At 35.6% G+C, this 21,694-nt stretch overlaps 3 protein-coding genes across 9 annotated transcripts; 2 read left to right on the top strand and 1 right to left on the bottom strand.

Moving 5' to 3' along the window:
• Positions 1 to 697: 697 nt before the first annotated feature.
• On the top strand, positions 698 to 7,672 carry LOC107818826 (uncharacterized). Of its 4 annotated transcripts, none has more exons than XM_016644879.2 (6): positions 698 to 1,069; positions 4,315 to 4,555; positions 5,640 to 5,908; positions 6,272 to 6,389; positions 6,529 to 7,050; positions 7,146 to 7,308. In XM_016644879.2, exons 2-6 carry the CDS (start codon positions 4,324 to 4,326, stop codon positions 7,163 to 7,165), a joined length of 1,161 nt encoding a protein of 386 aa, XP_016500365.1. In that variant the 5' UTR covers positions 698 to 1,069; positions 4,315 to 4,323; the 3' UTR covers positions 7,166 to 7,308. The 4 variants fall into 4 exon arrangements, with proteins under 4 accessions (XP_016500365.1, XP_016500362.1, XP_016500364.1 ...); XM_016644878.2 differs by adding an exon at positions 4,146 to 4,209 and having other exon boundaries at positions 729 to 1,069; positions 6,529 to 7,672; XM_075254568.1 differs by adding an exon at positions 4,146 to 4,235 and having other exon boundaries at positions 729 to 1,069; positions 6,529 to 7,672.
• A 1,575-nt stretch (positions 7,673 to 9,247) lies between these two features.
• On the top strand, positions 9,248 to 9,970 carry LOC107818822 (NAC domain-containing protein 78-like). The gene has a single exon (XM_016644873.1). It carries the CDS (start codon positions 9,248 to 9,250, stop codon positions 9,968 to 9,970), a length of 723 nt encoding a protein of 240 aa, XP_016500359.1.
• A 3,522-nt stretch (positions 9,971 to 13,492) lies between these two features.
• On the bottom strand, positions 13,493 to 20,089 carry LOC107818824 (putative galactinol--sucrose galactosyltransferase 2). 4 transcript variants are annotated; one of them, XM_075254566.1, is made up of 16 exons: positions 19,933 to 20,017; positions 19,545 to 19,667; positions 18,993 to 19,098; positions 18,160 to 18,382; positions 17,205 to 17,449; positions 16,819 to 16,909; positions 16,584 to 16,632; positions 16,397 to 16,488; positions 16,190 to 16,300; positions 15,942 to 16,040; positions 15,184 to 15,736; positions 14,974 to 15,041; positions 14,742 to 14,876; positions 14,420 to 14,637; positions 14,210 to 14,298; positions 13,493 to 14,100 (listed from the first exon to the last, which is right to left on the bottom strand). In XM_075254566.1, the coding sequence occupies exons 4-16, from the start codon at positions 18,348 to 18,350 to the stop codon at positions 13,768 to 13,770; spliced, it is 2,274 nt and encodes a 757-aa protein (XP_075110667.1). In that variant the 5' UTR covers positions 18,351 to 18,382; positions 18,993 to 19,098; positions 19,545 to 19,667; positions 19,933 to 20,017; the 3' UTR covers positions 13,493 to 13,767. The 4 variants fall into 4 exon arrangements, with proteins under 4 accessions (XP_075110667.1, XP_075110665.1, XP_075110666.1 ...); XM_075254564.1 differs by lacking the exon at positions 19,545 to 19,667 and having other exon boundaries at positions 19,933 to 20,089; XM_075254565.1 differs by lacking the exon at positions 19,545 to 19,667 and having other exon boundaries at positions 19,883 to 20,012.
• Between the last annotated feature and the right edge of the window lie 1,605 nt (positions 20,090 to 21,694).

Genomic DNA, 21,694 nt, shown 5'->3' with positions numbered 1-21,694 from the left:
TACAACGTGCATATATGCTAGGTATGATTTTTTTCCTAAATAAGTATGTAATATTATAAAATATATATCTTCGAATAATTATTTTTGGTTGTATGGGCATTTTCATATCATCATAAGTAGTTCGAATTTTATTTCATATACTCTTAATTCACCATAGCAATTCATCGGAGGAGCATTATTACCGCAATATTTTTTAGAAAAACTATAAAAGTATAAAATAATAAGATATATAAGAAAACAACATAATAGGCGAAAAGATACAAGAGATATTGAAACATAACACAAAATAGAATTGATTCATAAATACTTTTTTCAAAGTAAAATTTATAATAAAATACAAATTCAAACTTTTAAATAATTTTTACTTTACCTTAACTTTGCCTCTCTACTCCTTCGGGTAGGAGTAAAGTCTGCGTACACACTGCCCTCCCCAGACCCCATTAGTGGGATTTCACTGGATCGTCGTTGTTGTTGTTCTTGTTTACCTTAACTTTGAACACTCTATTTTATTTTAACTCCAACCAAATATTGTCCAAATACCTACTTAAAATAATATAAACCAACAAGGAGTTAAATTTTATAACAATCATTGGGGCTATATGATAGTTTTTGAAACTTGAGGTGGTTGTATGTTCCGAGCTCAGTGCAAAAGGGACCAAACTGATATATCACTTTAATTTCTTATGAATATATTTTTGAACAAAATTGTATGGAGAAGAAGAGGAAAAAGAAAAGTAATTCTGAAACAATGAATCAAGAATCTTCCCAGTTGTCATGAATTAACCTTTTCTCTGTCAAAAATAATCAAATATAAGACAACCCAATTCAACCCAAAAGCCATTTTTGCCTTTATCATTCTATTTTTCTGGGTAAAAAAGGAGATGAAGAAGCAGAACATAGCCATGGAAACTGAAGAGTTTTTGGATATGACTGTGAAAATCATAACAAAGATGGGTCCTTTATTTCAGTGTCAAAGAGCAAATTTTGCTTTACTAGAAGTGAAAATGGTTGAGGTTTTACAGAGGAATTACAAATTTCAACTCAAACAATTCTTGGCAGCTTTTTTCTGGTAAAGTTATAATCTGTACTTCTCTTTTGTTTGAACTTCTCTATGACTGAAAATGATATTAATACATCCCCCTTTTGCAGCTTGTGCATATATTATCATCTGTGATCTTTTTCTTTAATTATAGAGTTTAATTTGTGTAGTTTGGGAGAAAATTGAGTTTGGGAGAAGGGTTGATTTTTGAGTATTTTAATTTTATCAGACTCAAGTGCATAATCAAGTCACTATTAGTTAAAGTAATACACACTCTCTGCTTTCCTTGTCATATACTATAATTAATTAGTGTTTTATATGTACTGCTCGGACTCTCCAAAAATGTTGCCGCATCCGTATCTGGTCCCCCAAAATGCACTACTTTTGGAGGAACCGACATGCATCCGACAACATTTTTGAAGAGTCCGAGCAACAACTTTAGTAGTAGTCCATCTATGTTGCTTCGTCATTGAAGTAATAAACAATTTGCTTTAATGGAAGATTATATAGTACTCAACTAGTGCCAAGGCTTTATCACTCCAACAATCAATTTTACTTTTCTGGACTAGGTGCTTAATTGAGTTGATCATTTAAGTCGAGTCTCTTATAAATTTCTTTTTGTCAGCTCATACAGTTATTCTCTGGAGTGTAGAGCTCTTCGCTTAGTATTTCAATCCCTACTATGTTGTGGTTTGTGATTTTCTCTAGATGACCTTGACTCTTCTTTAAGTGTGGCATTTCCTGTAGCCTATCGTCGACTTACTTTAGAGTCTGGTGTCGCCAATTAGTGAGAAGACCTAGATCACCAAATATGACATTCTTAAGGGTATAGCAACAACCATTGATAGGGATGAACATTTCCGATACATTTGTTGGGTGATTATAACCACAAAAATGCAGATGAAGTACATGGTTGATGGGCCCATCTGGCATGAATATTATCTCAGTATTTGCAATTAGCCAAATACTGAAGTTCAGTATTTGCAAATACTAGTTTGGCCATGAGTATTTACAAATATTGAACTTCTGTATTTGAATTTCAAGTGAAATATTGGAATACTGATTGGAAGGTGTATTTCAAGTGAAATATTGGTTCCCACAAATCTTCAAGTTTCACAAATTCTTTTTCCAAGTCAAATTCATGTCCATAACAATTTGAAATTCCTGAAACTTTTTTCAACTGAATATACTCGTTTTTCATCAACTTCAACGCAAATATTATCCATACATCTGTAGAGAAACCTGTTACAGAGATCTTCTAGATCGAACAGCTTAGAACATATATAAGTGTACTTCCTAGCATTGCATCTCGCATTGTCTCAAGTAGGTTGAAATTCCTATGATGTTACTATCCGCCGCAATCTCTGGAGCCCAGAGGCAGTTGATGTTCTGACAAACTTCGGTTCGACTTTTTTCTGCAGCTTTTAAACCAACGAAGCGTAGCAGATCTTTTTTGTTGGGTAATACACCTTTAAGTGCAGTGAAAAGTCAGTTGCTAATGTCATCAATAATCACTCCTCATTTCAATTAGAACTTGGTATTGATGTGTTTAGAAGATCTAGAATTGATGAATGAGGAAAAGTCCATTGAGTTTACAGTCTCTTTATGAAGTGATGCCCCAAAGGAAAAGTTATTTCCTTTACCTGATACCTGATACCTGTTGCTGGTAGGAGGTAGCAGGTATCCCGTAGAATTAGTCGAGGTGTGCGCAAGCTGGTCCGGACACCACGGTTGTCAAAAGAAAAGAAGGAAAAGTTATTTCCTTCTTGAATGGATGTCGGCGAGGGTGAATTTTGAACCTCGATTCCCTGTTAAATTGATGTTGCCTCTCCTTATTGAGTAATGAGTAGTTATTGGAGTTTTCCAATTTTGCAAGGTAACAAACTTTATCTTTATCTGCATTTAATAGGAAAGCCCTTCAATGTTGGCCATTTTGTCTTCTTCTTCATTTTGAGGTTTTTGGGGCTGATTTGAATTTCATATTGTAATCTAATTTTAATAATAGTGATTGGAATTGACTTCTGTCCTTTCTTTTGTGTTTGGGGGTCCAAAACCTCTTGTTCTTTCCTTCTTAAATTCTACCACAAACTCTCGATACTTTCCTGGTGGATTAGTCGGGTGCGTGCAAGCCTGCTCAAATGGCCACCGTTAAGAAAGAATATCAGAATCTCTATACTTAACATGCAATTTGGAAAAGTTTTCTTAAACTTAATAATCCATGGAAGGAAATAGTTGTCAAAAGTCAAAACGTACTTAAATTCCTATCCATCTCATTTTGAAAAAAATATTAGTCTTCATTGAAAAGTGAAGAAAATTGGTAACGTAGGGAAGATAACTGTTGTTACTAGTGAAAGAAGCTGGAAACTCCCGACATGTGAAATGGCAATTGAGTCGGCTACATTTTTTTTCTTGAATTGATTTTGTGATAAGCTAAGATGCTCGGACACAGGTGCGGGTGTCCGACACGGGTGAGGATCTAGAGGTCGGATCCTTCGAGATGTAGTATGGATCCTACAGGGATACGGGTGCAACGATCCAACTAAAAATAATTCAAAAAAATAAAAATATAAAAATATCTCTAAATTCTGAGAAATTTTGTGGAATACTTACATATAGCTTGTAAAGTATGGATTTTCTTTTTATTCTCAAGTTGTAGATAAGTAAATGATCGATTTCCTAGATAAGATATGCTATATTCTTCAAATTTACCCTAGTTTTGGTTATGATTTTGGGGATCAAATTGTATCTCGTCTCGAATTTTTTCTTCCGTCATGGTCAAAGTACCCAAAATTGTTTGACTAGATCCGATACGGATCTCATACCTATGTCTATACTAGTGTCGTATCGACACGGGTGCAGCACCTAAACTGCCGTGTCAGAGCAACTTAGGTGATAAGTAGGCCTTTTAGGACTAAATATTAATTTGCTAACTCATTATCTCCGCATAATGGTCACTAAAGAGTCCTCCGTTAACTGTTTGGGAGAAAAATTTAAATTATTTGTTGTTATAAATTTCTTTCCAATTTTTGAAGGATCTCCCCCTTCAAAATTCAAATATGATTACCATTTTTTTCTTCGGGATATCTATAAAATTTGACCTCTTAAGGTTCAAGAAAGGACAACGGTAAGAAAAATCTTAGAAGAGGCGAGCCTCCACGACAACTCAGAAGGTGGTTCGCTTATTTCTCTTTGCCAAGTAATGTTTCCTATTGCTTTTTGTTGTATAGTTGAATATCAAAAATTGAGAAGTCATTGATCTTATTTTATGTGACTAGGGTGCAAAAATGGAAGGAAAGGGGAAACAGGATAGCACTGCCAATGTGACGAATGTGAACAAGAATTGTCCGGACGTTGGAGTCATCCCTAAACAGGAAGTGCTGGTTGATGATCAGCTCTCTGGTGCGGATGAAGGGCTGATAATTCATTATCTTGACAAGAAAATGATGGACCAGCCCTTTCCCAATTACACTATTCATGAAGTCGACGTCTTCTTGTACCATCCTCATCAGCTTTCTCGTATAGTTCTCTCTCTCTGTGCGTGTGTGTGTGTGTGTGTGTGTGTGTGTGTGTGCGTGTGGGGGGGGGGGGTTACTGTTGGGCTTGGGTAGTAGCTTCTTTTCTGAATGTTCATCATGTGAAAGGTGTTTTTTTCCCAATTTAATTTGTGGATCCGTGGTATCAAACATGCTCTGCTTTCATCCTTCTGCTTTAAGTGAAAGTGCTTGAGGAAGCGTTGGTCTTATACGATGAATAGCTATCTGACAAATCTGAGCAACTTCAGTTATTAGATTGTTGCTCTTAGGGTGCGCTTGGTACGAAGGAAAATATTTTTTGGAAAATGTTTTTTAATTTTCTCATGTTTGATTAGCTTAAATGTTTTGAAAAATATTTTCCTCATGTACTCATTTTCCTCAGAGGAAGAAAAATGTTTTCCAAACTTTTTTTTTTTTTCAACCTTCCCTACCCTATCCCCACCCCCCTTCCAACCCCATCCCATAGTGTTTATCTAAATTATATATTTTTCAAAAAAATATTTTCTACTCACTAACCAAACACTATAAAATATTTTCGAAAAAAGTTTTTCACTCATCGACCATACATGGCAAAATAAGTGATAAACTGCTCATTTTCGAGAAAAACATTTTCCGCCATACCAAACACACCCTTAAAAGTGTAAACATTTGGAAAGACCAACTTTTCTCCGAATTCAGAAAATCTTTTTTCTTGCAATGCATGATGTATCACGTTAAGAGGATCTATTTGGAGCAACAAAGAAAATGTATCATGGAGCTCTAGTTACAAGCATATGATTGTCTTAGATCCCATACAAGTTTTAGGTTATGAATATTTATTTATTCCATTAGCCGTAATAGGAAATCCCAAAGTTAAGGTTAGACCTGGCAATGGTTTTTCATTTCTTTTTTCTTGTTTTTGTTAAATATCCATGTCTTCTTTGACCACATATGGATGTGATGGATTGAGAAGCTTGTTGCTGTTGTCTCTTATAGTAGCAAAATCAAGAATTATTTTTACATCTCCAATCTTATTAGTGTCATTGTCGATCTCAGTCGTGGTGAAAAAGCTAGTTTCATTTTGACAGAGATGCACCATCCATCTCAAGCGAAAAAATGGTACTTTGTGAGCCCAGCAAGCAACAAATATACAGAGGGAGGTCAATCTAACAGGGTTAGCGTGAACGATGATGGATATTGGGAACCTTGTGGAACCGATTCTCTCATCCACAAGGATGGTAAACTGATTGGATACCGAAAGACACTAAACTACATTGAGGGGAAGCATGATAAGGATATGAAGAGGACTGAATGGCTAATGCATGAATACAGACTGGAAGGAAGCAGAGACATGCAGGTACGGTGTTGTTAAACTTATTCTAATTAAGTCATAGTAAGACATATACTTATTTGCAAGAGTTGGGAGTTTAAATGGGTTGCAGCTCTATGGTTTCTTATGGACATCACACAAGGTATAAGAATCTAGAATTGGATGAACGTCAATGGACATCTCCTGTTATAATTAAATTAGCAGATGCATGTACCTGTTTCATTTGCACGAGATCTAGTTCCAAGAAGCCGATGCACAACTACTCTTCACAGAGTTGGCGTACTAGTGGGAGAAACTAATTTAAAATTCCGTTTTGGTTTCTGCATTTCATTTGAAGATTTGATTATAGATTGGTACTAATGTGTTTTGATTTTCTTCCCATTGTAAAAGCGGGTATTTTGCAAGTTATTCAAGTCGAATAACAAGCTCATGGAAGCAGAGGAGAAGGAAGCGACCAAATTTGCTGCTCCAAATGATGGGGTATCTAGCGCGGACCCCACAATTCAAGGTAGTAATTAGTTTTTGAGGAACTCCTCCAATTTCTTGATCAGCAGTGTGGTATATTTTTCAGCTATTGATGGAGCTAATGCGAAGCCGCTGTCTCAGCATCATCAGGAAATAATGCTTCCATTTTTTTCTGCTTGCAGGCCCCGAGAAAGCAAATGACATAACTAATGATAAGGGGCCGAGTAATGGTCATGGCCGTGATTTACTTCCTATGCCTGATACTGATCAGGGCACCACGATACCTACCCCTATGCCTCAACATGTTCAGGGAACTACGCTTACTCGTACAGGTCGACAGAAAGCAACAAACAATGTGGTTAGAAATAAGCGTCCTAGACGTAAGCGTGATTCACATCCACCGCCTGCATCTCATCAAGGCCTTATGATGCCACACCTACCGAATGCAAACTCTCAGCCTCAGCGTGACCAGGGAATTAGGCTTCCTCCTCCTTTGCCTCAAAATGATGAGAGAAAGACGTTTCCTATTTCTACAGGGCCATATAAAGCTAACAATGGTGTGGTGTTGACTGACAACGGCCCAAGTAACAGCCTTGTGGTACCTTTCTGTCCCGAATATATTCTTGATGAGCCCAGCTTTGATTGGACCGTGGCCAACTCTTGGCTTCAAGATGGTACTATGCCTCCTTCTCGTCCTCAACATGGTCAGCATACTATCCTTCCTCTTACAGGCAACAACGCAAATGCTGATGAGGTTAGTGTTATGGGATTAACACTCAACCATCTCCGTGATGCGCAGGATCTTCCTTTTTCTGTTGAACTTCCTAAACTTCCATCGGTTCAAGCTTCACCCCGTGGTAGCCATGAAAATGAAGCAGCTGTAGCACCGAGATATGATGGGTGGCCGTTATATACTGCAGAAACTAGACTGCTACCATTTGATGGACCGTTTGAGTCGTTGACCGAAGAAGAATTGGCCTTCTTTGATAATCCTGATCCTGGATATCCAGAGGCATTTGAGAACAAGAAAGAGGCCAAGAAATGATTGAAAACGAAGAAACATGATATGGCACATTTTACTATTTCTAGTGGTTTTAGTTATTTTATACAAACTTCCAGTTCATGATTAGAGAAGGTATGAAGGCAGTAGATTAAGGTTTCAGGGCCAAATAATTGAAGAAGGTCATACCCAATTATTTCAATTTTTTTTAGCAATTACTATCTTTATCAAACAATCTATTAAGTACTAGTTTTTTTTTTTGGTTATTTTTTGTGCTTGGTTTTTCAGGTCATTGTTCTGATTATCGATACTGCCTTTTCCAGTTATTTTTCTGATTCTTAGGTTGATGGCACTGTCTTCGTGATGTATGTAGCTATTATTGTTCCATTGCCACTTTTTCATCTCCTTGTGCGAGGGTCTCTCGGAAACAGCCTCTCCACCTCGGGTAGGGGTAAGGTCTGCGTACACACTACCCTCCCTAGACCTCACATGTGGGATATCACTGGGTGGTGGTTGTTGGTTTTTATCATGTCATTAGAAAAAAACATTTGATGTCAATTAGATAATGAATAAAACCATTTTTTTGTCAGTTAGATTAATGAATAAAGTCCATGTTCCTTCTTGTATTTGATAGATAATAATGTGTATTTTCCAATCTCTCTACGTTTCTGAGATTAATAGTAGTTGAATCATGTATTTCTGTCTTGAAATTTATAAGCAAATATGCAATGGTGAATATAAACATGATTAATAATATAGTAATCTTGAATAGAATTAAGATAATGACAAATATTTTGGATCAATGTAATATAGAAATAGTGTCATATAAATGGAATTATTTAGTAGCAAAATTATTAAAAATAACAAGACAAAGTATAGTTAGCACCCTATTTACTGTAAATTCGAACAATATTTTATATTCTAATTATAAGAAATTGTACTTATTAATTTTACGTAGTTTTAAATTATTGAAATTTTACTTTAATAAAAATATTTAAAAATTAATTTCTGAATTGCAACTCGAGATGAAAAAGCTTGAGCTTCGCACTTCAAAACCTCATTCTTTGTTTAAACAGAGGGAATATATTCGATTCGTCTTATTTTAACTATCGTTTTAACTCAGAAAAATTATTCCAAAATAATTGTCACTTTAAGAATTCAAGACTAAATTTGCTATTTGTTTCCTACTATACCTTTATACCAAAAAAGTAGTATAGTTCTTTTTAATACTAGCTCAATTCTCAAAAAATATTTAATAGGAATAACTAAGTAAATTATGCCTTGTATTATTTTTCTTAACGAACGTGAAAATAGCTAAAGCGACAATTAAAATGGGACAAAGAGAGTATTGTTTAGTTTGTGGAATAATATTTTTCTCATAAATTTTTCAAAAATAGACATGTTTCCAATCATTTTCCCATATTTAGAGTTGGACTCTTTTATGCTAATATAATTAAACGATCTCAGAAATTTCAAGAACAAAATCATAATAAGACCTTATGTCTAAGAGTTTTCCTAATTTGCTTCCAATTCTAATTAGGAAATACTTTTACGTTTTCCTAATTTGCCTTTTTCAAATCTGTATAATTTCCTATTCGAATTAGGACATGCTTTAAATTATTTCCTAATTTGCCTTTTCAACTCCAAATAGTTCTCAATTCGAATTAGGAAATATTTTTAATTTGTTTTTAAAATTCCGAATAATTTAATATCTAATTTGAATTAGGAGAAACTTTGAAGTCTTCTTCATCTCTTTGTTTCATCTCTACACTTTCTCTATATATAATGCACGGTTATTTTCTTGCTCTAACTTACTACATCCTCTCAAAATTCTTTTTTCTGTATCTAAAGTTAGATATTTCACTATATATTATTCCTAAATTAACAAAAAGAAGAAAATAATGGCGACGAAAAGCGAGCGAAGAAAGTTTTCTTCATGTACAATAGGGACGAAATTTCAGCCCTATAATGATCAAGATCTCATAAGCTATCTACAAAAATTCGTTTGCGGAATGCCAATTGAGTCTGATCGTATTCGACATATAGACGTGTACGGTAACAAAAAGCCATGTGAATTATTCCAAGACTTATTAGGGGAGACGAGTACTGATCATGTAAACTATATCTTTACTCAGTTGAAGAAAAAATCTGACGGAGGTAAAAATTATAACAGGTCAATTACTGGAGGTGGATCATGGAAAGGACGAGACACGGGTAAACCGGTTCGCGATAAGGAAGGATCAGTGATTGGGTTGAAGAAAACTTTTCGTTTTGATGAAGAAAGTGACATTGGTAATAATCAAAGAATTGTGTGGAGTATGAAAGAATATTGTCTTAGCGACGCGAGACTAGAGGTGTTAAGACAACGTAGTCAAATCCGACACGAGGACTCAGTTCTGTGTAGCATTGAGAAGAAGGTTAATTTGTGTAAAAATTCTCAGGATATCTCAAGTTCTTCTTCAGCAACGATATATTGTGGGTGGTCGTTGTACACTGAACTAACTAAACTGCCACCATTTGATGGACCGTTTGAGTCGTTGACTGAAGAAGAATTGGCGTTCTTTGATAATCCTGATCCTGGATATTCACATGCTTATGAGAATATACAAGAGGAAAATAAATGATAGAAAGTGTTAGTTAACTGTTGTAGTGAAGGTAGTAAGTTAAAGTTTCACGGCTAAATATTTATAAAGACCTTTATACACAATTATATATTTCAATTTTTATAGTAAGTACACAATCTATTTTTTTTTTCAAGGAATATGTTAGTTTTTATTATTGTTTGTTGTTATTTTTGGTGCTCGATCTTTTTCTGATTTAATTATAAGGTATTTGAAGTCGACTAGCCCAACTAATTCGAATTAGTGTAGTGTCCAGTCTCTCTAGGTTTCTGGCTTTAGTAGTAATTGAAAGTTTGGTCATGAAATTCATAAGAAACAACAACAACGACGATCCAGTATAATCCCACAAATGGGGTCTGGGGAGGGTAATATGTACGCAGACCTTACCCCTACCCCGAAGGGTAGAGAGGCTGTTTACAGAAGACACTCGGCTAAAAAAAAAAGCAACAGGAGCCGATATATTAGTACCATAAAAATGCATAATAAAATAACAGCAATATAAGAGATATGAAATACAGAATACGAAATAGATGGCTGGTATAGTAAAACTAGCAGGTAAAGCCCTGCATCAATAGATGACCAATGACATTCTTAGTCTAACTCCTAACTGGCTAGTCTCACTCTATTGTGCTGTAGAAATATTCACAAGTTTCCCCTAACCTACAACCTTAATGCTCGACCTCCATAATTCCCTGTCAAGGCCATGTCCTCCATAAATATAAACATGATGAGATTTTAGCATATGGAAAATATTTTAACTTCAAAGTTTTTCCTAATTTGGTCTTTAGCCTTAGAATATGTAAAACTTACATGAAGTTTTTTCTTCATTGTTCTTATAATCTGTCATTTTATTTCGAAAAATAAACAGAAAAATAAAAAATTATATTTTGAGATAATAAAACAGCCTATCACATAACTTCTCTTTCTTTTACAGAATGTGCGCGAAGACAGAGGCTATGAGATTAATTGAAGAAGAGAGTGTCATTCTTAAATACGTCGTGTAGGAAAAACTAAATAAGTATGTAAGTTTGATTTAAGGAAATTAAATCTTTGTAATTAGAAAATTTAAGGAGGAGAATTTCCTAATATTTTTATACAGGGAAGATAATCTACCAGCTTTTGATTAAGATGTTAATTTAACTTTTATATTATGTTAGCAATAGCGTATAAAAATATTGAAATAATAGTTAGAAAATTAAATTGACAGAAAAACGACATATATATATATATATATATATATATATATGATTTAAATGACCTAAATTAATGGATCAAAGTTCTTGAATGATGTGAAAATAGTATTAAAAATAAGAATAATGCTAAATATTTTGAAATGTTATGCAATTGAAATAGTTTCATATAAATGGAGTGTTAAGTAGCGGCAATACATATCGCTAAAATTGAATTGAAGTCCTATTTATTGACGGTGTAAAAAATATTTACTGAATCACATCACTTATTAAGTAATTACATGTTAATTTTTTATAAGCTTAAAAATTTAATAAAATAATAATTGGCCTGCTATCACATGTTATAATTCATTGATAGTGTAAAAAATATTTTGCACTGACATTATATAGAACTTAAATTTCTAAAAGTTAATGACACAGTAAATTTACCACTATATTTGCTGTGAATTTCAATATAATTTTTTAATACATTTTTTTTTTTGTAATTTTTTCCCAGATTGAGAATTTTCCCTTTTCTCATATTTAATGTACCATATTGTATTTTTTGAATAATGATCGAGTAATTGTTGTAATAATATAACCCTAATGCCGCAAGTAGGAAATACTTTTAAGGTTTCTTGATTTTCTTTGTTTCCTAATTATTTCCCACGCTTTCTCTCTATATATAACAACGTATTCTCTTTCCCTCTTTCCACAGTCCTCTTACGCTCTCTTTTAGTATCTCTTCTTGCTTCTTTTCGCATTACTACTTCTTCTGTTCTTTTCGTTTAAACAGAAGAAGATGGAGCCGTCTTTTGATGATGAACATGTTATGAGCCATCTTTTGAAGTTTGTTTGTGGCATTCCTACGAGATGCCATCTTATTCGTCTTGTCGAATTGTATGCTAACAAAAAACCTTCTGAATTATTTCAACACTTGGAGGAGAAGAGTACTGATTATGTCTTTACGCAGTTAAAGAAAACATCAGCCCGTGGTAAGAACTACAAAAGGTCAATTGTTGGAGGTGGTGGTTCATGGAAAGTACTCGACAAGAGTAAACCTGTTTTCGACAAGAAAGGTTCTGTCATTGGTTTCAAGAAGAGTTTTCGTTTTGAGGATATTAATGATCATTGTTCGGATTCAAGAATTGTTTGGAGTATGAAAGAATATAGTCTTAGCGACACCATAGTGAAAATTTTAAGACAACGCCGTCAAATTCGTCACGAGGACTATGTTGTATGTCGCATTACGAAGACTGTGAATTTGTGTGCAAGTTCTCAGAATGTCCCTTTGGCCATTAGTGGGGAGAATTCTGTTGCCAATCTCATGTCCGAGGAGCCGCTAATGCTAGGTTATTTGAAAGATCAAAATTATGTCCCAAGTTGTTGTTTATCACAAGATCAAGAAAAGGCTTCTATAATTTCTTGGACTCCTTCCCCAGTTGATCAGTTTCAGTTTCAAGAAAATCAAGATTTTGAGTTGAGCAATTTTTGGAATGGGAACGAGTGCATAAGCTTAGATAGTTTACTCATAGAAGAATCAAATGCTGCTCCATTGATCCAATTGCCTCTAATCTCTACTGAAGAAGCAGAATGTTCAGCAGCTGTGGCACCTACATATACTGCATTGCCACCATTCAATGAACCGTTTGAGCCCTTAACTGAAGAAGATTTGGCCTTTTTTGATATTTTGTTTGTGCAAGCGCAGAAGGATCAAGAAACTGCCTCTGTTTGTGCCAATAATGATATTGCTTCTTACCACAATGAATTGGATGTCTATGCTGCAGAAATACTTAAACTTAATCCCCCATTGGTTCCTGACATTCCACAGTATTTGGAGGATGAATGCCCTCTTTTCTCTGAAGATTTTTATATTGGTCCTACTGCTTTGTGGAGTTAAGAGTTGGAGATTGACAGAACTGAAGTTTCTTACAATATTCTTTGTGCAGATTATATGTTCTAATTGTATCAGTTCATTTTAATTTTTTCACTTCCATTGTAATGTTTCTTAGCTATTGATATATTCATTCCTGATTAAGTTCAAACTGTGCTAATTAATGTTCTGCTGTAATAATATGATGCTGTTATTTGTCTACTGAGAAGTAATGATGTTCTTAGTTCGTTTATGAAAATACAGATCTAGGCTAGTATAGTTTAGCGGGCACATGCATATATTAATTGAATTTAATGTATATCTAATGATAGTGTAATAAATTTTTTACGCGATCAACACAGCTTTACCAGCTATAAAAGGCTATACAGTATGTTTTTTAAGGTTAGTCGAAGTCAGGTTCTCTTGCACAGATTTTTGGTAAACATTATTCAGTTGAAAACACACACAAAAACACACAAGATGGGCAATGGCAAAAGATTTATTTCTTTAGGAAATGATAGGTCAAAGACTATATACACAGAGCAAAAACATTGGATTCATATTCAACATAATACAGACAGCTCTGTTACAGCTTTATTACAGAGACACTTGACTCTTCCCTGAGGAGACCCACTTGATACTCAATAAGACTTGATCTAAATCCTCATATCAGTCTTCCTCCACAATACAAAAGCTTTCAGCACTTCTCCTTGATAAACTTCTCCTTGATATAGGCATAGATTCTGCCCATAAATATTTCAGACTTGGATTTCTACATTCCATCTATACATCTCCTCTTCTAGGGGAACTGGGATATTCAGAGTCAGCAATCCTGATTCACTGTTGTAGTCAAAGCCGGTGTTTTCACCATCCACCGAGCATTTCAGGGGTCGCTGTGAAATGTAAACGCCAAAGCGGCCACATCCCCTGACCTTCAGTAATACAGTTGCAGTTGGAGATTGGCTTTCGGCATCAAGGTGCTCGGGTTTCTTCTCAGAAGCTAGATGCACTTTGTACTGATCAATGGCACCACCACTGTTGATCATATCTAGCAGCCCAATTGGACCAAAAAAGATATTTGTTGCAATTTCCTACACACAAAAAAAAATGTTTAGTTAGCAAGGTCTTCTCTTTGTTCATAGTTTAATAAATTATGTTCAAGAAGCTAAGGAACAAAAGGTCAGCATGTTAATTAGTTACCTTGACTGGAGAAAAGTGGAATACTTCATATTCAAGAACTTTAAGTGTCACAGGCAGCGAAGCACCTTTCGGTAGGCGAACTACTTCCCCTGTAGATTAAATTATGAGACAGTTAAATCATAATCCAACATCACGGTCATACTTCTGCAAGATCAGAGCCACCTTTCTTTTGGTGGTTACGGGAAAAACTACGATAAGGAATTACTTTACCTGATCTAAAAGAATAGACTACAGAATCCCCATTCCAACCAGGGCCAGCCAGCTGAGCAATGGTGTCGACATCAGTGGCTTGGACAGAACTTGTAAGTGTTCCAGGAGATGCATTATGGATACGTGTCTTCTTTATGACCTTGCACCAGCCAGCACCTTGGCAGTTAAATACACCCACCACACCAGTGCATTTGTTCACATTCCATATTTTAAGCAAGCTGTACATAAAATACAAAGGTTAAGTTTCAGTGCTCATTTACAAGAATGATCACATTATAGCCTAGAGATTCTAGAGATACATCAGTTGCAAAATAGAATCAACCTTGTCCCGTCTCTAGCTGGATCAACAAATAGGCAATCACGAGTTGGCCGACCAGGCAATTGAGCCCGAAGCACTGATCCATCAGGAAGGACAAGCTTTTTCACAAGCTCAAAGTTGTGATTTCCGGGTTTGTCACTGAATAATAGAAACACGCCAGGTTAGACAACAGTTCCAACATTGAAGTTGAAATAAGCAATAAGGAAGAACAGGATACAGGAGGACAACTTATTACCTCACATAAATTGGTGATCCTCCAACTGCTCGAGCTGCAGCATGATATTCAGCAGTAGGGTGGAGACTCTGCAACGAACATCACAGTTGTTAATTTACCTAATTTTACATCTAATGCATTCATTATAAACTAATTTTAATTGATCATCATATGAAATCGTCAAACATAAACGATATATAAATGAAGGTAGAGTAAATACAAGATACTAACATGGAACATGTCCCAATCTGGTTGCATGAATTCTCCCAAGAACAGCGAGTTGTAGCAAACAGAGGATATATGGATGGTGTGAGAAGCTGGGTCACGAGGATAATAATCATCAGAAGCTCTAACTAGAGCAGTTTGCTTGGAACTGTAGAGCCCATCAGTGTTATGATTCATGCAGGCAATGCATCCATTGTCAGGAAAGTTTCGAGCAATGGATGCTTCTAGTGCCTGGACATAGCTTCTTGTTAAGGAAACTCTGCCACCATGACCAGCACCAAGTGTTTCAATGATGTTCTGGACATCGACCTTGACTCCATCAACCCCACAGGACGCCAGATAGGCATGTAGTTCATTATAGAAGTTAAAGACCTTTTTTGGGTGCACCAAACCCAAGCCATGAACGGCAAGACTGTCCATAACAATGTCAGGTTGGTTTCCCATCACTCCAGGGGACTGAACGGGGTATGCCAAAGCAGTTTCATAGTGCTCGAGCCCAGGACCAGCAGGTTGTACTCCACCCCAGTAACCAGCTAGGGCATGCCATACATACACATACCTGCATAGTAAACACATTGTTAAAATGACAAGTATCACTATGAGACATATCCTTTGAGGCAAGGAGGAAAAAATTTGAGTGTTGAGATGTACTTTGAATTCAACAGAACATTAAGTAATTCAATTACAAACCTAAAGGGTAGTGATATGTGTGCACAATTCTTCGACATTGTGTAAAATACAACAATCAAAAGTTGCAAACTTACTTGACATTGTGCTGTTTCTTGGCTTCCTCCACCACATGCTTCAGGCCTTTCGTTTGGAACTTCTTGTTTTCTTTAATTCCTGTAAGCCTGTTTGCAAACCTACAAAACGAACATCACAGATACCTATGTAAGAAGAGTCTATTTCTTGATAATAGTTGTAGCAACAGGATGATATCATAAATGAAATATTATTAACTAGATGTGCAAATAACAGTAAAATAATGACTACACATAGGAAGAAATCTTACTGTGCTCCTTCTTGAACTACACAATTAGTGTCCTTGGGTGCTTCATTACCAATCTGTTGCCAGCCATCATCAATGATCAAGAAACGTGGACGAACACCACCCTCAGATAAGCTGATGTAAAAAGCATTTCATAAATTAGTTCAACCCAAAAGACATTTCCAAACAAAAACAAAGAAACAGCCAAATAAAAAGTTAAGCAAGTTTTACCTTCTAAGGCCATCCTCAACCCCCTCTGCTGTGACATCAGTATAAAAGGCATCCCAAGTGCACCACCCGAACCAATCAATAATTGATGGCAACTGCATGAGACCAACAGAAGATATTAACAGGTCCCCTTCAGATAATGGTCCAACCAAGATTTCACCATTAAAAAACTAAGAAAGCAACTCTTTACCTTCTTCTTCTCTCTATGATGGAAAGTTTGCAAGTGCTGCTCAACAGCTCTGTTGACAAAGAGAGAGGAGCAAAACACATTATTATACAATCTAGAAATGGATTTACAAATGAATTGCAGTTACATTCTTGCTAGTTGATTATCAACTACATTATTCAACAATTACTCCACACTGCAGATACACTATAGTATTTGGTGATTTAAATCAGAAAGATCTCAGGAACTTAGAGCTTACTTCACAGCCTGGTTAATGACTTCAAAGGGATTGGTCCCAGCATTCATGTAGACAAGATAAAGACCTTGGTTGGTTTCAACAGCATTATCTCCTGCAAAAATAAATCAAACCGAAAGACAAAGGTCATATTGATGGTTTCTCATATACTATTACTTTGATGATCTACCGATTACCAGTAACTAAGTCAGCATTGACAATTATAGCATAGGTCCACCCCTAAAAGTTATGATAGCCTCATTTTGTGGAAATGAGGTATAGGACTTGCAAGCTTATCCTGAAGGATTTTTTTGCACAGCACTGTTCATTATGGGTGAAGAAACTTTGCTTAAAACGAGTAATGACATTTTGGTACTGAAGGATTTTCCAATGGCTAGAAGGAAACTCACCACTCTCAAGGCAAATCTCCATTTCGTTCTTCTCATTGCCTTGAAGAACAGCACGGAACTGTCCCTCAAGTAGAGGTAGGAAGACAGTGTAGATAGTTGGGGCATCTTCACGCTCACCCTCGGTGGTGTCTTTGCTCTCCACAAGCATGAATTGGGTCTCCAAAGGAATATCATTTCCACATGTCCCCATTCTCTGAGTCATCCACCACAGCTTGAAACGGAATAAACACATGAACCGAGTATCCCTGTAGCAATAGACAGCAAAGAACTATGATTTTTGTAAAATGAGTAGCATCTTCTAGATGTTCATATTCGTGTCTTCACTCTTTTGCAGCCCAATTCTCTATGATCTTCTGAAATATCATAAACATGTAATTCTTCTGCATGGAATTGATCAAAGTAACTTTCATCCACTAAACATGAAGTAAGAAATTTAACAATGTGAAGAAAAAATTTCACCACCAACGATGGACTTCATCACCATATGGACACTTACATCCCACCAATAATCAATTTGGACTCATAATAAAGCAGTAGAATCAGTGGCACAACAGCTTCAGCCAATTAGCAATCCACCAAGTCAAAATCCATACATCCAAATTTATGTTAAGTTCTTTTAAATTAGTTTACCATGGTTATAGCATGTTGAGAGAAGGCGAAAAATATAACTTATCTTCTTTTTACCAAATTATCTTGTTCAAACAAAAGATTGATGAACCTGACCAAGTAATTTATGCGCTCTTATACTCTCTAATAAATTAATTAGCAGTGGTCCTATGGACAACAGAGTTCAAAGAAATAGTCTCATTCTAAAAAATTTTAAGTCTTCCCTTTCCAGAAAGAGGCCATTAAATGAGCAAGCAGGACCTTGAAACGTTAGCTTCCTAAAACAAAATATCTAAAAGTCCACGGCGAGTAATTAGAGATAAACTCTGAGAACAATTAAATTGCTTACTCTAAAACCCCAATAGGGAACACATGCAAGCATTTGCTCTGTGAAGCTGTGGCTCCAATAAATGCACCAGTAACAAGCCCAACACCCGATCCAGGAGTCAAGATAATGTTGTCAGGCACTCCCCTCAGTATGGTCTTTCCATGGACAACAAGGTTGCCATCATTGATGGAGATCTTAGGTGTGACTGTCATCTTCTTGCGAGTAGGTGCTGTTTGACAAGAAACTGCAGAGAAAACAGCGACAAAAGCATTTTGTTAGCTCAAAAGTAATATTCACAATCTCTTAACTATTTATGGCCACTTCAATATTTACACGGAAATGAACTAAAGTATCTTTGCATGAATGCATTTCATTATGGTTACGGCGAAATACCCATAGAACTATGCCAGATCGGATTAGAGATTCTAGCACTACTACGCTAATATCATACAGTCTCATACTTAACAATTATGACAAATAATTAAAGATGATAACGAGATACAATACAAATTATTTGAGACAGACATAATGGCTGAAGTATGACTCTGTCTCCAGGATTTAAATTAATTTGCCTATTTGGTCACCATAATCACATTCATCTAGTTAAGTTATTCGCAAATATTGTTGTCCCTAAGAGATGTGAGTTTCATGCCCAAGCGGTCATACCCCCTTACTCCCACTGCTTAACCCCCACCCCACCCCACAAAAAAAAAAAAATTTAACACAAGCTAAAAGGGAGGATAGGGATTTGTTGACGAAACATTATCAGAACCAGATAAGCTCTTCGCGAACTTATACTTTTGTTAGCGGTTAGCAGAGAAGAATATTCACATCGAAAGACTGACAACACTAACCGTTTGCTAGGAGAGGAACAATGCGCTATCTTGATTCAAATCTTTAAAGCGAGTTTTCAACCAAACTTCAAATCTTGTATCACTCCACCTGGTCCTGTGAAATGAACTGCCATTCGAAAGGGATTTAGGGGTATATTCGTCAAATCGCTCTACTAAATTGTTGATTTGCGAAATTAATCAGAAAACTTGGTAAATTCAAAGCAAATCCAAAGACATACTTGTCAAAACTCAATAAAGTCCCAGGAAAAAGCTAAAAAGTTCAGCTAAATAGGAGGTGGCAATTTCTAAGGAAGATGAACAATTGGACGCACATGAAAAATCACATCTGGTACCTCTCAAATTCTTCCCCAAAAACAAAGCATGAATTAACGATTGATACACATGAGGTAACTCATAGAAGCTGAACGTACAACCATTTTCCAAAAGAAAAAAAAAAGAATTTCCTCTCAACAACAAAATTTTCACCGTTTTTCGTTCAAAAGTAACCAGACGGCTTTCTCATCAAGCACGTATAAGCATAACAATATACATTATAAGAAGAAGCAAAAACACCTGTAATCAAACTTTGATTCCAAAAAATTTAAAAACAAATCACTTAAACTTTCTTTTTAGATGAAACAGCTGACTCCAGGGGATCCACGCTTAAGGTACCGGTACCGAGTTCATACTTTCGACCTGGAATATATATTTATTCAATAAATTTGCTAACAAATAGTCGATATGAACTCATTAACTTTAATAATATAATGAATTCAACGCTAAAAACTTAAAAGTTGAATCCACAAAAATTTAAATCTCCACTGACACAATTCAATATTCCACGTTCTTAGCTCAAATTTTTTTTTCCAATACAACCAAAAAGGAGCTTGTAGAACTTCGAGAAAACTCACATTTGTGTGCAAGAATGTATTTACTACTCCAAAAGGGAATGCAAACTTACTTTGAGAGGGTAAAAGACGATTGCTACAATCAGAGATGATTGCTTTGCTTGTTAAACTTGTCAATCAATTATTAGAGTGGAGTTTGAATGATTGATTCCATTTCTGGCATTATATATATAGTCCAGGGAGATGTTAAAAGTCGAACGATTTTTCCAGAATCAACTATCCCCCAGATGACACGTAGATTCCAGACATTTGATATTTTCGACATTTTATTTCTTTAATAGTATAAAATATTGCATGTGAAGCTGTTTGTCCTTTTCCTTTCTTTTATTTTGTCTTATTTTACCAAAAGGGACAAGGTAAAGTGGCTTCTTGTTTTGTTGGGATATATACTGTCAATCATGTATTTAGATTATAGGTGTTTATGGGCGGGATGGGATGGGCTAAACGGAAAAATCCCAGATCGTTCGGTTAGCGAGCGGGTTGGTTAACGGGTTGGGAAAACGGGCTCTGGCGGGTTGGGAGATTTCGGATTTTTTAGGGCCCGTACGGGTTCCGGCTTAGCGGGTTCGGGCGGGCCGGGCTCCAGTTAATTTTTTTAAAATTAAATTTTATTTTTCTTATTCAATGTTATTGATAGTTAAGTATTTGCAAACTTTTAAGGGTTAGAATTAAATTTTGATGTTTAAAGTTTTAAATTTGAAATTTGTATTTTAAAATTATAAAATTGAAATTAGAAAGTAAGTAGCTACAAAAAATTAATTAATACGACCAGTAGGCAATATAAGAAACAAACTCCGAAAGCTTTCATTTATATTTTTAATACTTCAAATTAATTTGCAAGTTCTTTTTTGATCTTTTTATTTTTGAACTTGCAAATTAAAAGTTTACAATAATTATAAAAAATAAGAAATAGTACATCACATGCTTTGCATCATTTTTGTAAGTTCTTCCATGTCAACATGAGGTTCTTGGTTTCCGACATTGGTTGAATCGGAACCATAAACCATTATATCTCCAATTTCTTGGTCCTCCTCTTCGTCTACCTCGTCACGCCCTTGATTTCGCCGTTCTGGTCTTATCCAATCTCTAAAGCACACTAGAATTTCCAAAGCGTTGTTGCCCAATGAATGGCGGGTATCTCCTAGCTGCTGCCTTGCTTGGCTAAATGCGCTCTCTGATGCGACTGTTGAAATCGGCACATTTAGCACGTCTCGAGCCATGGCCGAAAGAACAGGAAATTGATTTGAGTTGTTCCTCCACCAACCCAGCGGTAGAAAATCCTTTGTGAGGGGCTCTGGTGACTTTTGCAAGTAGAATTGTAGTTCATCAATATTCTTGCTACTGGTTTGTTGATGCTCTCCTAGTATAGACCAAATCAGATAATCTTGAACACAAGCATCATCATCCATAGTTGTTCCAGATGTTGAAGGATTAAGTGAAGGAATGTTTGCATCTACAACCGAAAAAGCATCAACAATGTTAGCATAATAATTATATAAAGTTTGTAAATGTATGTGTAGCTCAGTAATACAAGTGTCAATATCAGGAGTTTCAGTTGGTCCAATATCCATATAAGTATATAAAGCTCTAATTAATTGGCGACACTTTATCATTTTGACAGTAGGGTTTAAAATAGCACTAATTAGGTAAATATAATGAATTGGGTAGAAATACTTTTTAAACTTATCTAGCATAGATTCAACAACAGTAGCATATCCTTCTTTCTGCTTCAAATTATGTAGTAAAAGAGAAATTTCAGCAATATGAACTAAACCATTTGAAATGGTCGGATAATAAGCTTCAGAAAACTCAAGT

The sequence above is a fragment of the Nicotiana tabacum genome, chromosome 6, assembly GCF_000715075.1.
Source record: "Nicotiana tabacum cultivar K326 chromosome 6, ASM71507v2, whole genome shotgun sequence".
NCBI classification, from domain to species: domain Eukaryota; kingdom Viridiplantae; phylum Streptophyta; class Magnoliopsida; order Solanales; family Solanaceae; genus Nicotiana; species Nicotiana tabacum.
The sequence above is the reverse complement of the archived record's forward strand: the minus strand, read 5'-3'. Positions and strand labels throughout refer to the sequence as shown.

Coding starts and splice junctions, on each gene's coding strand:
- LOC107818826 (XM_016644876.2), top strand. CDS start 4,324: ATGGAAGGAAAGGGGAAACAGGATAGCACTGCCAATGTGACGAATGTG. Junction 5,909..6,271: donor AAGGAAGCAGAGACATGCAG/GTACGGTGTTGT, acceptor CCATTGTAAAAG/CGGGTATTTTGCAAGTTATT. Junction 6,390..6,528: donor CGCGGACCCCACAATTCAAG/GTAGTAATTAGT, acceptor TTCTGCTTGCAG/GCCCCGAGAAAGCAAATGAC.
- LOC107818822 (XM_016644873.1), top strand. CDS start 9,248: ATGGCGACGAAAAGCGAGCGAAGAAAGTTTTCTTCATGTACAATAGGG.
- LOC107818824 (XM_075254564.1), bottom strand. CDS start 18,350: ATGACAGTCACACCTAAGATCTCCATCAATGATGGCAACCTTGTTGTC. Junction 17,450..18,159: donor TTCCCTATTGGGGTTTTAGA/GTAAGCAATTTA, acceptor CTATTGCTACAG/GGATACTCGGTTCATGTGTT. Junction 15,042..15,183: donor CAGATTGGGACATGTTCCAT/GTTAGTATCTTG, acceptor TGTTCGTTGCAG/AGTCTCCACCCTACTGCTGA.